At 35.4% G+C, this 16029-nt stretch overlaps 2 protein-coding genes across 3 annotated transcripts in view; one reads left to right on the forward strand and one right to left on the reverse strand.

Annotated features, from left to right (window-relative positions):
- The window catches only part of LOC129436611 (NXPE family member 3-like), a 63361-nt gene extending 61534 nt beyond the window's left edge, over positions 1-1827 (forward strand). For both annotated transcript variants that reach the window (XM_073865159.1, XM_073865158.1), the window contains exons 7-8: positions 604-941; positions 1033-1827. In XM_073865159.1, the coding sequence (XP_073721260.1) occupies positions 604-941; positions 1033-1227 (533 nt within the window). In that variant the 3' untranslated portion in view covers positions 1228-1827. The remainder of the gene's footprint in view (positions 1-603; positions 942-1032) is intronic.
- A 2023-nt stretch (positions 1828-3850) lies between these two features.
- The window catches only part of LOC129436618 (synaptonemal complex central element protein 2), a 121857-nt gene continuing 109678 nt past the window's right edge, over positions 3851-16029 (reverse strand). The window contains exon 5 of the mRNA XM_073865057.1: positions 3851-3986. Coding sequence (XP_073721158.1) covers positions 3984-3986 — 3 coding nt within the window. The 3' untranslated portion in view covers positions 3851-3983. The remainder of the gene's footprint in view (positions 3987-16029) is intronic.

Consider the following 16029-nt stretch of genomic DNA (forward strand, 5'->3'; position numbering starts at 1 on the left):
ACCCTGGACATGGTGAGAGGACCCGTTTAACCGCAGCGCTAGGTTCACAAAGTGTGACAATGCCCCTTTTTCTCTGCCACGAGGCATTAAACAGCGCACATTGTCCTCTAATCCATTGCGAAAAATGCCCTTCAAAATCCACCAGGTTACAGAGGTCCAAGAACACATTTACATGTTCCTCGAGCGGGGAAAGTTCATGGCATAAACAAAACAAAATCTCTGCTGGATCCATGTTAGCTAGTTGTTCTGTTGTGAATGAGGCAGAGGAGAGTGAGGATTCAAGTGCAGATTAAAGTATTTATTAGTATAAAACATAAAACAAGTAAACAAGAAGACAGGCACGTCTTCATGATGCATTTTTGATTGATGCGTGTTATACGCCGGAAATTACAGTAATTGTTCTACAGTACATACACAATATTTAGTTTATTTACTTTAGAAGCACTGGAAAATAAAAAATAGTTTTTTTTTCAAGGAAAAAGTAATTAAGTTACAGTAACTAATTACTTTGTAACTACACCCAACACTGGTCATGGTTTAAATGTCGATACCAAATGACAAATACAAGTTTGGGATCAACATTGTTGGTGTTTTTCACTGCAGCTTTAAAGCGGATGAACCAGCATGTTCAATATAAGGCAGGGCCTCTTCTAGCAGTGGATGTGGAGAACAACATTGACTTACACTGGAGGTCTCATGGTCTTCCTCTACGCTGTCTGAAAACAGAAGTGACTAATCTGCACTATGTCAGTAATGAGATTGACGATCTGACTGGAGGACCTCACACTGTTATTGTATTTAATCTGGGGCCACACTTCACAACATACCCTCTTGATTACTACACCCGCAGAGTGTTGAGGATCCGCAAAGCTGTACTAGATATGTTACAACGGGCACCAGATACTACCGTTATAATCAAGACTGTCAACACCGGCTATAAGGTAAGTCAATAATATCAAACAAAATCATTTACAGAGAAACTTGTATATATGTATATTTAGCCTATAAGGTGTATTTCTGTCTTTGTAATAGGATGTGTTTGGCAGTGACTGGTATTCTCTGCAGTTGGACAGAATCCTACGGTGGGCTTTTCAAGATGTTGGTGTTTATATTTTGGATGTTTGGCAAATGACAGCCTGTCACTACAATGAAGAAAAAATTCATCCAGGTCCTGTCATCATCAAAAATGAGATAGACATTTTGCTTTCTTTCATTTGCCCTGAATGATTTTGTCAGGAACAATCAGGGAATAAAAGCAACAGTCTTTATTTTATTTTATATACATTGAATGTGTTAAACATGGTAATACACTATAGGCTAAGTGTTTTTTACAATATAATAAATAGTGGCAGAAACTGCTGAGGGTGGCAGATAAATTACAAACTGTCGAACAAAATCTGGCACCAACAAACTAAAAAGGTGTTTCTTTTCACTAGTTGCACACTTACATCGTTCCTGCATTGCACCCAACTGTGTACGTCACATAACAACCCTTAATGTTTGTCTTTTATAATTTATTACTTGTTTATTCTATTCTTTATTACTTGTGTATCGTCGTATTACTATTCTTTATATAATCTCTAACCTATGTCATTCTAATGTGGACAGCAAAAAGAGAGCACTCAAGGACACCGTACAGTAAAATGACAGTCATAAAACAACTCAAGACAATACAACAGAACATCAACAGTAAAACATACAATATTTAAAACTGATCAGAAAAAGCTGATTTAAATAGGTACGTTTTCAGAGATTCCAGAGATGAGGGGCAGCACAGCTGAATGCCCTGGACCCCATAGTGACTAAGCGAACAGAAGGTACTACAAGGGAGACCTTGGGGTGTAGATGTGAAGCAGTTCAGAGAGATATAAGGGTGCTAGATTATGAAGAGCTTTGAAAGTGAGAAACAGAATCTTATACTCTAGACGTCTAGACAATCTGAGAGAGAGGTTGACAGAAGACTAGAATTTGGTTTGGATGATGAGTAGAGCTGGGTGTCATCCGCATAGCAATGAAAACTAATGCCATATTTCCTGAAGATGTTACCAAGGGGTAGTAAGTAAATGATAAATAAAAGAGGGCCGAGAACAGAGCCTTGAGGGACACCAGCAGTGAAAGATGACGAGTATGACCTGAAATTTTTGAGTGCATCCGGAAAGATAGGATCTGAATGCCAGTGATACCTATTGAAAGTAATCTATCTAAGAGAACATGATGGGAAAGTGTATCAAAGGCTGCACTTAGATCGAGTAAGATGAGTAATGTTAAGAGTCCAGAATCAGCTGACATCAGTAGGTCATTAAATAAAGGTCAAATAAAAAAATTAACGACTTTTACCATGGCGGTCTCTGTACTATGCAATGGTCGAAAACTAGACTGGAATTTTTTAAACACTTAAGATTACTTAAGATTCAATCATTAGCATTATTGTAAGCATTTGGAGTATTGCTTTAATTTTTTCAGTTTATATAAATCACAAAATTTTTATATAAGGAGATTGTGTATTATTTTATTTGTTTATTCAAATATGAATGATTTATTAATCTCTCAGGTGTTTGACTGGCAGATATGAGGCCTTGAATGATTGAACAGTTTTGTTAGTGCTGTGATTTGCGGATTAAAATGAGGGAACGACATTGAATGAACAAAAATCAAACACCACTACAAAATTGCTAACCTGATATATTGCACTACTAAATAGAGAACAGGACATACAGCATACTCTCTGTCATTTAAGTATGTAACTGATTTTGCCTACACTGTAAAAAAATTCCGTAGAAATTTCAATGTTATTGCAGCTGGGTTGCCGGTAATTTACCGTAGATTTACATTTATGTTATTTACTGGCAAGAGTTTGTTCAAAGTTAAATAAATTTTAAATATTAACAAGTCTTTATCTTCACAGAATAAAACTATACAATAACAGCCTCATGCAAAGCCTTCTGGGAAACAGAAATCATCATCAACCTTTTTCTGTTTTTTGCTTCAGATTTTGTTTCCCAGAATGTTTTGCTTGATGCTGTTTTTTAGTTTTACTCTGTAAATAAAAAGACTTGTAAATGTTTAATGTTCATTTAACTTTGAACAATCTCTTGCCAGTAAATAACATAAATGTAAATCTACGGTAAATTACCGGCAACCCAGCTGCAATTTCTTCGGAATTTTTTTACAGTGTACCTAAATAAATCAGTTTTATATTTCTACGCACACCATTTGCAAAAATGTTTGTATCCTAATCAAGTTTACTAAAATATGCCATCATAATTATTATTTCACTAAGGGCTCTCTATGATATGGACAAAAAACATTTTAATAGACATGCTTCAGTAAAGTGAAATACAGAATCAGAAACTTGTTTTTGATGACTTCCAGCAGATGGTGCTCTTGATTTACAGCATATGTGACATCACACAAAAAGAGGAGGAGCATCTTTTCTGAGCATTGAACTAAAGAATAAAGCTGTTTGTCATTTTAGCAGAACCAGAAAGACAGACTGCACTGAAACTTAACAGGTACTCTGATAATAACTCTTTTATAGACAAAGATTTAAATGTTTATTGTATTTTTATTATTTTCAGGAAAATAATAAAAATAAGAGAAATTAGAAAATGTGACTACAGTTTTTAAAGCATCAAAATATAATATAATAATGTTTGTTTTTTACTTTTACCTTTTTCAGCTAAGAGCTACAATGGAAGAATTGAGAATTGTTCTGTTGGGTAAGCAAGGAGCAGGAAAGAGTGCATCAGGAAACACTCTTTTAGGTCGTAACCAATTTCGAACGGCAGCCCACACAGTTCGAGTAACCCAGATCTGTTCAGCGCAAACATCCACTATAGGCAAGCAACGGATCACGGTGGTTGATACACCTGGATGGCCCGATTCTTCATCTGAGACTGAAATTAAGCAGGAGATCATGAAATGCATTGACATGTGCAGTCCTGGACCTCATGTGTTTCTCCTGGTCTTGCCCCTCGGAAGATTTACTTACGAAGAGATAAAAACAATCATCGATATTATGACTGAATTTGGCCCTGAAGCTTACAAACACATGCTACTGCTGTTCACCAGAGGAGACGATCTGGAAGGGAAGACCATTGAAGACTACCTTAAAAATACACAAGAAGACCTAAAGAATATACTTGAGATGTGTTCTGGATACCATGTGTTCAACAACAGAGACAAAAACAAAAACATTCAAAGTCAAGTTTCTTCTATTTTACAGAAGATCAATCGTATGGTTGAAAACAATGCTAAAAAGTGTTACACAAAGACTATGTATCAAAATAAAGATCAACAAAGAAAACAAGAGCCATGGCAGACAAATGAAGAGAATTTGGCAGCAAGCAAATATACTACTAAACATAAAAATACAGAAACAAAGTTGGGGAAATACAGTGAAATGAATGAGAAAAGAGAAAAACAAAGCCAAATAAGAGAAGTGAGGAAACCGATTGATAAAGAAGAGAAAGACACAGAAATAGTGATGCCCATTAATAAAATATCTAGCAATGATAGTAAGGGAGCTCATAGACAAGATTATAATAGAATGGAGCACATATCTGTTGATAGAAGGGACATTGAGTTGATGTTAGAGTTACAGAGAACCAATACAGAAAAACTTGAAAAAATGATAGCGCGTCTAGACCATTTGGAAAGGTGTCTACAAGAAATAAAAACTATGCTTGGTGAAAGATTGAATCAAGAGAATAAAAAAAAACAGAAGAACAGAGAACCTACTCCTCAAGGCAATTCAGGTTTTATATCTAAGCTGTTTAGAAGCCGTTAGTTGTAAACGGATTTGTATGATGCTTAGTTTATATCAGGAAAATGCTCCTCAGTGCATGCATGATGTTCAGGGAGGGCACAACATGATCAATGGACCCACTAAACCTAAACCATCTGCATTCTATGATCTTTACTTCTCTCAGCTTATCACACAATTTATTTTTCCACTTTTACCCTTTACTTACTAAAATCAACCCCTTCTTCAAATTCTGATTATATTGCAATTTACTGTATACTGTAATAATATTTATAGTTATATTCATATAGCAATACTGGACTCTGATTGACCAGTTGTTACATTCTGTAAACAAATATTTTGTAAAATGAATGCTAAAAATAAATACATACATGTTTGTACACGTTTACCTGTTTTTCTTTGACTGCAAGTGTCTGCAATAAAAAGAACTTTTTGTTTCCAATTTTTTTATAAAGTCATATAAGTAATATATTATTGTTGTTAATGATGGCTGGAGGTGTGCAAAATAATTAGGCACGGTTTCTTTTACGAGTAAAAGGGGCCAAAAAGGTTTAACAAACACTGAAAATTAATAATTAAATGTCCATGAGAAAAACACAACACTAGAAATCAGTAGAAATTACAGTATTACTTCCAGCTGGTTGCCGGTTACTTACCGTAGATTTAAATGTATGTTATTTACTGGCAACATTTTGTTCAAAGTTATATGAGCATTAAACATTTACAAGTCTTTGTCTTTACAGAGTAAAACTAAAATAACAGCATCAAGCAAAACATTCTGGGAAACAAAATCTGAAGCAAAAAACAGAAAAAGTTTAATGATAATTCCTGTTCCCAGAATGCTTTGCATGAGGCTGTTATTGTATAGTTTTATTCTGTAAATATAAAGACTTGTTAATATTTAACATTTATTTAACTTTGAACAAACTCTTGCCAGTAAATAACATAAATTTACGGTAAATCACCGGCAAGCAGCTGCAAGTAACACTGTAATTTCTATGGATTTTGTTTATACAGTAGTGAATGCTATAGAAATTGCAAAATTGAGGTGTGACCAATACTAGAAATGTAATGGAGCAGCAGGGTCACATATATAGGATGAAATTATATATACAAAATAAATGGTACTTATTAAGATTGCTGTGATTTGGAATTGGTAAAAGGTGTGCAGAAAAAAAGGTGATCAAAATATTAACATGCATAATAATTCTGCACACAATGTAATCCAAATGGGGAAAAAATGCATATGTTTATAAATGTATAATATTCAAATGTATCTGAAATTAAAATCAAATTAATGCCAATGGGGTTAAGGACACCAACATAAATTTCGTTTTTTAATCCAAGTTACTTTATTTTTATTATGCAAAACATGGAAAATATAAATTTCTCAGAAGAAAAAAAATGTGTCTATTTATAAATATATATAATATTTTAATTGACTAGAAATGGACAATTTAAAGGGTTTAGGCGCAAACTCAAATTTTACTTATTCATCCAAGTTCCTTCACAATCATTACAGTGAACAATGTGGAAACTTTAAATTTTTTAAAAAATAAATGTTTAAAAATGTATACAAGTATATACATTAAACTTGGCATAGAATTAAGTAGAAATCTATTAATGTAGCAGAACTTAAATATACCTTACCATCTAATTGAATTTATCTGTCTTTAATTTATTTGTCTTTCCAATACAGCTACCAGGTTAAGGTCAATTACACATTTTACAGACTAATATAAAAATGTGCTCCCCAGTGAATACACCAAATATGTGAATAATTTCTTGAATCCATGAGAATGATGCTTACCACATCATAAATAATTTTCTAGATCTGCCCCTGTTTGAATGTTTCTTCTATTGTGTTTAATTGTGCTTTGTTAAAAAACCTGGCTTGCGTACAGTGTTAAATTTGATGAGACTATTTCCAGTGCACTTATTTATTGCAGTTCTTGTTTTGCTCTAATTGCTCCTATTGTTTACCTCATTTGTAAGTCACTTTGGACAAAAAGCGTCTGCTAAATGACTAAGTGTAAACGTAATTTGTTTACTTTAAATTACTGTTACTATTTTTTTAACAATATTTAACATTTATATAGTTAGGCTAATTGTTATTGTCATATCTTTTTAGTGCTAGGCAAAGATTAATTGCGATTAATCGCATACAAAATAAAAGTGATTTTTAGCATAATATATGAGTGTGTGCTGTGTGTAATTATGTATATATAAATACACACACATTTATGTATGTATTTAAAAAACATTTACATGTGTATATATTTTTATATATTCTATATTACATATATAAATTTTAAACATTAATTTATAAATAAAAAATCTGAAATTAATCTATGTACAGTATTGTTCAAAATAATAGCAGTACAATGTGACTAACCAGAATAATCAAGGTTTTTAGTATATTTTTTATTGCTACGTGGCAAACAAGTTACCAGTAGGTTCAGTAGATTCTCAGAAAACAAACAAGACCCAGCATTCATGATATGCACGCTCTTAAGGCTGTGCAATTGGGCAATTAGTTGAAAGGGGTGTGTTCAAAAAAATAGCAGTGTCTACCTTTGACTGTACAAACTCAAAACTATTTTGTACAAACATTTTTTTTCTGGGATTTAGCAATCCTGTGAATCACTAAACTAATATTTACTTGTATGACCACAGTTTTTTTAAAACTGCTTGACATCTGTGTGGCATGGAGTCAACCAACTTGTGGCACCTCTCAGCTGTTATTCCACTCCATGATTATTTAACAACATTCCACAATTCATTCACATTTCTTGGTTTTGCTTCAGAAACAGCATTTTTGATATCACCCCACAAGTTCTCAATTGGATTAAGGTCTGGAGATTGGGCTGGCCACTCCATAACATTAATTTTGTTGGTTTGGAACCAAGACTTTGCCCGTTTACTAGTGTGTTTTGGGTCATTGTCTTGTTGAAACAACCATTTCAAGGGCATGTCCTCTTCAGCATAGGGCAACATGACCTCTTCAAGTATTTTAACATATGCAAACTGATCCATGATCCCTGGTATGCGATAAATAGGCCCAACACCATAGTAGGAGAAACATGCCCATATCATGATGCTTGCACCTCCATGCTTCACTGTCTTCACTGTGTACTGTGGCTTTAATTCAGAGTTTGGGGGTCGCCTCACAAACTGCCTGTGGCCCTTGGACCCAAAAAGAACAATTTTACTCTCATCAGTCCACAAAATGTTCCTCCATTTCTCTTTAGGCCAGTTGATGTGTTCTTTGGCAAATTGTAACCTCTTCTGCACATGCCTTTTTTTTAACAGAGGGACTTTGCGGGGGATTCTTGAAAATAGATTAGCTTCACACAGACGTCTTCTAACTGTCACAGTACTTACAGGTAACTCCAGACTGTCTTTGATCATCCTGGAGGTGATCATTGGCTGAGCCTTTGCCATTCTGGTTATCTTCTATCCATTTTGATGGTTGTCTTCCGTTTTCTTCCACGTCTCTCTGGTTTTGCTCTCCATTTTAAGGCATTGGAGATCATTTTAGCTGAACAGCCTATCATTTTTTGCACCTCTTTATAGGTTTTCCCCTCTCCAATCAACTTTTTAATCAAAGTACGCTGTTCTTCTGAACAATGTCTTGAACAACCCATTTTCCTCAGCTTTCAAATGCATGTTCAACAAGTGTTGGCTTCATCCTTAAATAGGGGCCACCTGATTCACACCTGTTTCTTCACAAAATTGATGACCTTAGTGATTGAATGCCACACTGCAATTTTTTTGAACACACCCCTTTCAACTAATTCAACTAATTGCCCAATTGCTCAGCCTTAAGAGCGTGCATATCATGAATGCTGGGTCTCATTTGTTTTCTGAGAATCTACTGAACCTACTGGTAACTTGTTTGCCACGTAGCAATAAAAAAATATACTAAAAACCTTGATTATTCTGGTTAGTCACATTGGACTGCTATTATTTTGAACAAGACTGTATGTGTTTGTGTGGTTAAACATACATAATAATTTCACACAGTACACAAACAAATTATGCAAAAAAATATTATTTTGTATGTGATTAATCGCGATTAATCTTTGCCCAGCACTAATTTTTATTTTAAGAATACATGGTTCAAAAACAATGAAAATAACTATGCCTATTATTTATTACATTGAACGTTTTTTTTTATCTTATAAAGACACAAAGAGAAGTTGTAAAACCTGTTTAGGGAAAGATGCAGTTCATTGTTATGCTCTAATGGGGCCCATATGTCAGTGTGATGTCTTTGCAGTATCTTATTTTCTGTTGTAGATCGCAAGGAACAAGCCCAGCCTTTATAATCTCACTCCTCTCTGGTTCTTTGTCATACTGAGTGAACATGGATCCACAATCTGAAGGTTTGTAGCAGAAATCAATAAACATTAAGAATATACAATATTAAAAACTATTTGTTAATGTTAATTTTTGTTCCCTAGGTAATAAGGTGCGTATTATCCTGGTTGGGAAAACGGGCAGTGGGAAGAGTGCCACAGGAAATACCATCCTTGGAAAGGAGGTTTTTCACAAAGAATCAAGCTCCAAGTCAGTGACCAGGGAGTGCACAAAGGTTACTGAAATTGTTGGTGATAAAGAAATCACAGTGGTGGACACTCCTGGATGGTGTGATACGGAGCTATCTGACAAAAAGTTGACAGCAGAAACAGTCAAGTGCATTGACCTGTCCTACCCTGGACCGCATGTCTTTCTACTTGTGTTAAGGATTGGTCGTTTCACAGAAGAAGAGAAAAAAACTGTCCAGAAAATACAGGAGATCTTTGGTGAAGATTCCATTAAATACACAATGATCCTGTTCACGAGAGGAGACGATCTGGAAGAGGACAAATGTATCATTGACTATGTAAGAGAGGCTGCAACAGATCTTAAAGCTTTAGTTAATGAGTGTGGGGGCAGATATCATGTTTTCAACAATAGAGATGAAAACCGTAACCAAGTAACAACACTCCTAAAGAAGATCCAAGATATGGTGAAAAGCAACAATGGCCAGTGCTTTTCTAACACGACATACCAACTATTACAAAAATACAAAGTAAGAGAAGCTGAGTTAAAGGAGCAAATCCAAGCTGCTGAGAGGGAGAAACAAGCCAAAAATGCTAGGTTAAAAATACTGATGGAGGAGAATAAACACTACAAGCAGAGAGAGGCAGAGCTAGAGCAACAACTACAACAACAACAACAAGAAATACAAAAACAACAACATGAACAAAAAGTCAAAAAATTGATTGATCAGTTTTCAGTGATATCTGCAAATAAGCAAAAGGACGAAGAAAGCAGAAAAGTAGCTGAACTAACAAAGCAGCTGGAAAAAGAAATGGCTGACAAGGAAGCAATGTTAAAACGTCTACAAGAAAAGTCGAAATGTTGTATTTCATGAAAGCCTTGTTAATCTAGAGGTTTCTTAAAGGTTTTCAGAATTACTCATAATGTATCTTCTCAATGGTAAAATGATTTTGGATTTTAAAAACAGACACTATCAAATCAATTCATGCTTTTAAAAACACATCATTTATATTGTCTCTTTATTTCTGCTTGCTGCATGATTTAAACCTGGAAAAAAATCTGTATAACTGTTTAGTAAATCAGACAAAATTGTGTTTCTGATATAGCATCATAAATTCAGTGTAATTTTTTCTCAAAGAAAACATTGTTGTAGCGACTTTCATCATTGTTCATTCTCACTTTTTAAATGTCAAAAATATATATGTATATTTTCTTGATACAATCACATGTGCAAGCCAATTATTTGTGACATCAAACCTAATGCAACATTTCTAAAGATGACAAATTTTTAATGGTTTAGTGATAGTGAATATATTTGTGGTGTTTTTGCATTCAATTTTAACTTTTTTCACAAGAGGAAAATAATAATAATTGAATAAAATGATTGTAGATAATGTTTAATGCGCAACACAAGAGTGAAATGTAAGAAGTGTAGGATAAAATTTACAAGATTAAAATTTGGTGGTGTTGATTCTTTGTTCATGTAATCCTTTATCTACAGAAAACATATTCATGTATATAAAAATGTATTTGCTGTAATTGATAATAAATCTTTTTAATGAGTGAACTACTGTATGTGAACTAGCTAAACTATAAATGATCAAACTGAATAAATAAGCACTATAGTGTTTATTTTAATGAAAAAACACTATACAAAAAAATGACTTCTGAAAACCCAAGTGAGTGGTGACTAATGCACTGACAGTATTATAAAACAAACCACTAAAATTTAGATTTAGTCAATTTTAAGCAAACGTTTTTATTCAAACAATGAGATCTACTGTAGTAAGGATTTTTATACTATATTTATACTACAATTTTGACATAACAGCTGTATTAATCCCTAATATCTATAAAGTGGATGGCACAGCCCTGTTGTCCACTACGTATAAAATATATGAATAAAAATAAGTGTGCCAATTCAGACAACATATACTTTCTGCATCAAAAAGAGGTTTAATCTTACATCATTGTATTTTATTGGTCAGAGGTCAATCATCCTATTCTTTGATAATAATGGTCCAGAATGAGGCTGGTGAAATTTAGACAGATGTAAAGTACAGGTGCTGGTCATATAATTAGAATATCATGAAAAAGTTGATTAATTTCACTAATTCCATTCAAAAAGTCAAATTTGTTTATTATATTCATTCATTACACACAGACTGATTTATTTCAACTGTTTATTTCCAAAAATCCCAAATTCAGTATCTCAGAAAATTTTAATATTACGTAAGACCAATACAAAGAAAGGATTTTTAGAAATCTTGGCCAACTGAAAAGTATGAACATGAAAACTATGAGCATGTACAGCATTCAATACTTAGTTGGGGCTCATTTTGCCTGAATTACTGCAGCAATGTGGCGTGGCATGTAGTCGATCAGTCTGTGGCACTGCTCAGGTTGCTCTGATATTAGCCTTCTGCTCTTTTGCATTGTTGGGTCTGGTATATCGCATCTTCCTCTTCACTATACTATCGCCTTAAGGTCAGGCGAGTTTGCTGGCCCATTAAGAACAGGGATACCATGGTCCTTAAATCAGGTACTTAGTCCTGTTGGGAAATGAAATCTGCATCTCCATAAAGTTGGTCCTTGTGTCAAGCCACTCATGAACAACAGACAGCGTCAGAAGCGTCTCGCCTGGGCTAAAGACAAAAAAGACTGGACTGCTGCTTAATGGTTTAAAGTTACAGTATTGTTCAAAATAATAGCAGCACAATGTGGCTAACCAGAATTATCAAGGTTTTTAGTATATTTTTTTATTGCTACGTGGCAAAAAAGTTACCAGTAGGTCTCAGAAAACAAATGAGACCCAGCATTCATGATATGCACGCTCTTAAGGCTGTGCAATTGGGCAATTAGTTGAATTAGTTGAAAGCGGTGTGTTAAAAAAAGCAGTGTGGCATTCAATCACTGAGGTCATCAATTTTGTGAAGAAACAGGTGTGAATCAGGTGGCCCCTATTTAAGGATGAAGCCAACACTTGTTGAACATGCATTTGAAAGCTGAGGAAAATGGGTCGTTCAAGACATTGTTCAGAAGAACAGCGTACTTTGATTAAAAAGTTGATTGGAGAGGGGAAAACCTATAAAGAGGTGCAAAAATGATAGGCTGTTCAGCTAAAATGATCTCCAATGCCTTAAAATGGAGAGCAAAACCAGAGAGACGTGGAAGAAAACGGAAGACAACCATCAAAATGGATAGAAGATAACCAGAATGGCAAAGGCTCAGCCAATGATCACCTCCAGGATGATCAAAGACAGTCTGGAGTTACCTGTAAGTACTGTGACAGTTAGAAGACGTCTGTGTGAAGCTAATCTATTTTCAAGAATCCCCCGCAAAGTCCCTCTGTTAAAAAAAGGCATGTGCAGAAGAGGTTACAATTTGCCAAAGAACACATCAACTGGCCTAAAGAGAAATGGAGGAACATTTTGTGGACTGATGAGAGTAAAATTGTTCTTTTTGGGTCCAAGGGCCACAGGCAGTTTGTGAGACGACCCCCAAACTCTGAATTCAAGCCACAGTACACAGTGAAGACAGTGAAGCATGGAGGTGCAAGCATCATGATATGGGCATGTTTCTTCTACTATGGTGTTGGGCCTATTTATCGCATACCAGGGATCATGGATCAGTTTGCATGTTAAAATACTTGGAGAGGTCATGTTGCCCTATGCTGAAGAGGACATGCCCTTGAAATGGTTGTTTCAACAAGACAATGACCCAAAACACACTAGTAAACGGGCAAAGTCTTGGTTCCAAACCAACAAAATTAATGTTATGGAGTGGCCAGCCCAATCTCCAGACCTTAATCCAATTGAGAACTTGTGGGGTGATATCAAAAATGCTGTTTCTGAAGCAAAACCAACAAATGTGAATGAATTGTGGAATGTTGTTAAAGAATCATGGAGTGGAATAACAGCTGAGAGGTGCCACAAGTTGGTTGACTCCATGCCACACAGATGTCAAGCAGTTTTAAAAAACTGTGGTCATACAACTAAATATTAGTTTAGTGATTCACAGGATTGCTAAATCCCAGAAAAAAAATATTTGTACAAAATAGTTTTGAGTTTGTACAGTCAAAGGTAGACACTTCTATTTTTTTAACACACCCCTTTCAACTAATTGCCCAATTGCACAGCCTTAAGAGCGTGCATATCATGAATGCTGGGTCTTGTTTGTTTTCTGAGAATCTACTGAACCTACTGGTAACTTGTTTGCCACGTAGCAATAAAAAATATACTAAAAACCTTGATTATTCTGGTTAGTCACATTGTACTGCTATTATTTTGAACAAGACTGTATGTTCTCTGATGAAAGTAAATTTTGCATTTCCTTTGGAAGTAAGGGTCCCAGAATCTGGAGGAAGAGAGGAGAGGCACAAAATTCACGTTGCTTGAGGTTCAGTGTAAAGTTTCCACAGTCAGTGATGGTTTGGGGTGCCATGTCATCTGTTGGTGTTGGTCTACTGTGTTTTCTGGGGTCTAAGGTCGACGCAGCCGCATACCTGAAAGTTTTAGGGCACTTCATGCTTCCTGCTGCTGACCAACTTTATGGAGATGCAGATTTCATTTCCCAACAGGACTTGGCACCTGCCCACAGTGCCAAAGGTACCAGTACCTGGTTTAAGGACCATGGTATCCCTTTTCTTAAACCTGACTTTAACCCCATAAAAACCTATGGGGTATTGTGAAGAGGAAGATGCGATATGCCAGACTCAACAATGCAGAAGAGCATTGCTGTAGTAATTCAGGCAAAAGATGCCCCAACTAAGTATTGAGTGCTGTACATGCTCATACTTATTATGTTCATACTTTTCAGTTGGCCAAGAATTCTAAAAACCTTTCTTTGTTTTGGTCTTAAGTAATATTCTAATTTTCTGAGATACTGAATTTGGGATTTTCCTTAGTTGTCAGTTATTTCATCCATATAAAAATAAAAAACTTTTTTTATATAAGAAGTTTATTGTATTAGCAGTAGGGATGTAACGATTCAACCGTGTGTCCCATTAAAAATGCCTGTCTGAAATCGATTCTGAATCGCAAGGCTGTGATTCTTTGTTTTATGCACAGCTTGCGCGTGTACAACGGCATTTGGTCAGTAGGAAGTCCTTATCAATCTAAAATCATTATGAGTCGGAGTCGTTTATAAAGTGCATTTAAAAAAGCAACACTTGTTAAACACAATCATTTAAAATATTCTTTATTATCATGAAAATACCTGAAACAATTTGAAGAACAGCGATAAAAATATTCCTGTAGACATTTCCTGTATTAGCATTCGTAATGCTACTTCTTCTGTGGAACAAAGGGAGTTTCTCCACGGGAGCGCCCCCTGGCATTCGGATGTGCCTGGATTTCACCGTAATTCATTCAAATGTATTCATTGAGAAAACGCGCATTTGCACGGTTAATCGTTACACTAATTAGCAGTGACAAAGAACATCTGTATAATCAGTGCTCAGTCGCCACACATGAGCTAAGCAAGTTTGTTTTAGCTTTGTCCCATCAAACCACAAGACATGGTTCCAGTAATTCTTGCTCTTGGACAGATTGTCTTCAGCAAACTGTTTCCTTGTTTTCTTGTGAGCCAGCTTCAGAAGAGGATTCCTTCTGGAATGACGGCCATTCAAACCGAATTGCTGCAGTGGCTTATGGTGAGCACTGATAATCTGAACTTTTGCATTTGCAACCTGTAAATCAATGTTGCCAGCACTCATGCATCAGTTTTTAAGCCAGCTTCTGCATGAAGACTCAACTTATTTGATCGACCCTTGCATGTGCCGTTTCAAGTGGAAACCATCTTGCAAAACCTTGGTATGATCCTGGCCACTGTACTGTAACTTCAGTTTCAGGATGTTACTTATCTTCTTATAGCCTATGCCATCTTTGTGGAGAGCAACATTTCTAATTCTTATATCCATAGTGAGTCCTTTGCCATGAGGTGCCATGTTCAACATTCAGTGGTCAAGTATGAGAGAATTGTACTAAAAGCATCAAATTTGAACAGTTCTTATACAGGACACACACATTTGTATGAACATAAAACTTGAACATGATGAACAGGACATGTGGCTTTGCATGGTTAAATTATATACATGTATTATCACTTAGGGTGTACTCACTTTTGTTGCCAGCTATTTTGACAATAATAGCTGTATGTCAAGTTATTTTTAGATGACATTTTACATTTAGTCCTTTAGCAGAAGCTTTTGTCCAAAGTGACTTACAAATGAGATAAACAATAGAAGCAATTAGAGCAACACAAGAACAGCAATACATAAGTGTTTTTACAAGGCACAATAAAACACAATAGAAGAAACATTCAAACAAGGGCGGATCTAGAAAAGTATTTATGGGGTGGCAAGGAGGTGGCATGAGAACTATGAGGAGTTGCAAAACTGGTGAGCATCCTTGCATCATCAATACGTGTTTTTCACAGAAAACGTACAGAAAGATAAAAGAGGAAAATAGAGAAGGGCAAGCGAGGGCAAGGCAAGCCAAGGCAAGGCACGGCAAGGCAAGGCAAGGCAAGTTTGTATAGCACATTTCATACACAGAGGTCATTCAAGACACACAACAAAATCACAATAAAACAAAGATCCTGTTAGAATCTTGTCTTGAACTTTATCTAGTCTTTGTGGGAGATGCGTGGTTTTAGTATTGGTTTATTCTGACCACACATTTCCCGGGTCTCGTCACTTTTTCCTCATTGCTTGT

This window comes from Misgurnus anguillicaudatus, unplaced genomic scaffold, assembly GCF_027580225.2.
Source record: "Misgurnus anguillicaudatus unplaced genomic scaffold, ASM2758022v2 HiC_scaffold_29, whole genome shotgun sequence".
NCBI classification, from domain to species: domain Eukaryota; kingdom Metazoa; phylum Chordata; class Actinopteri; order Cypriniformes; family Cobitidae; genus Misgurnus; species Misgurnus anguillicaudatus.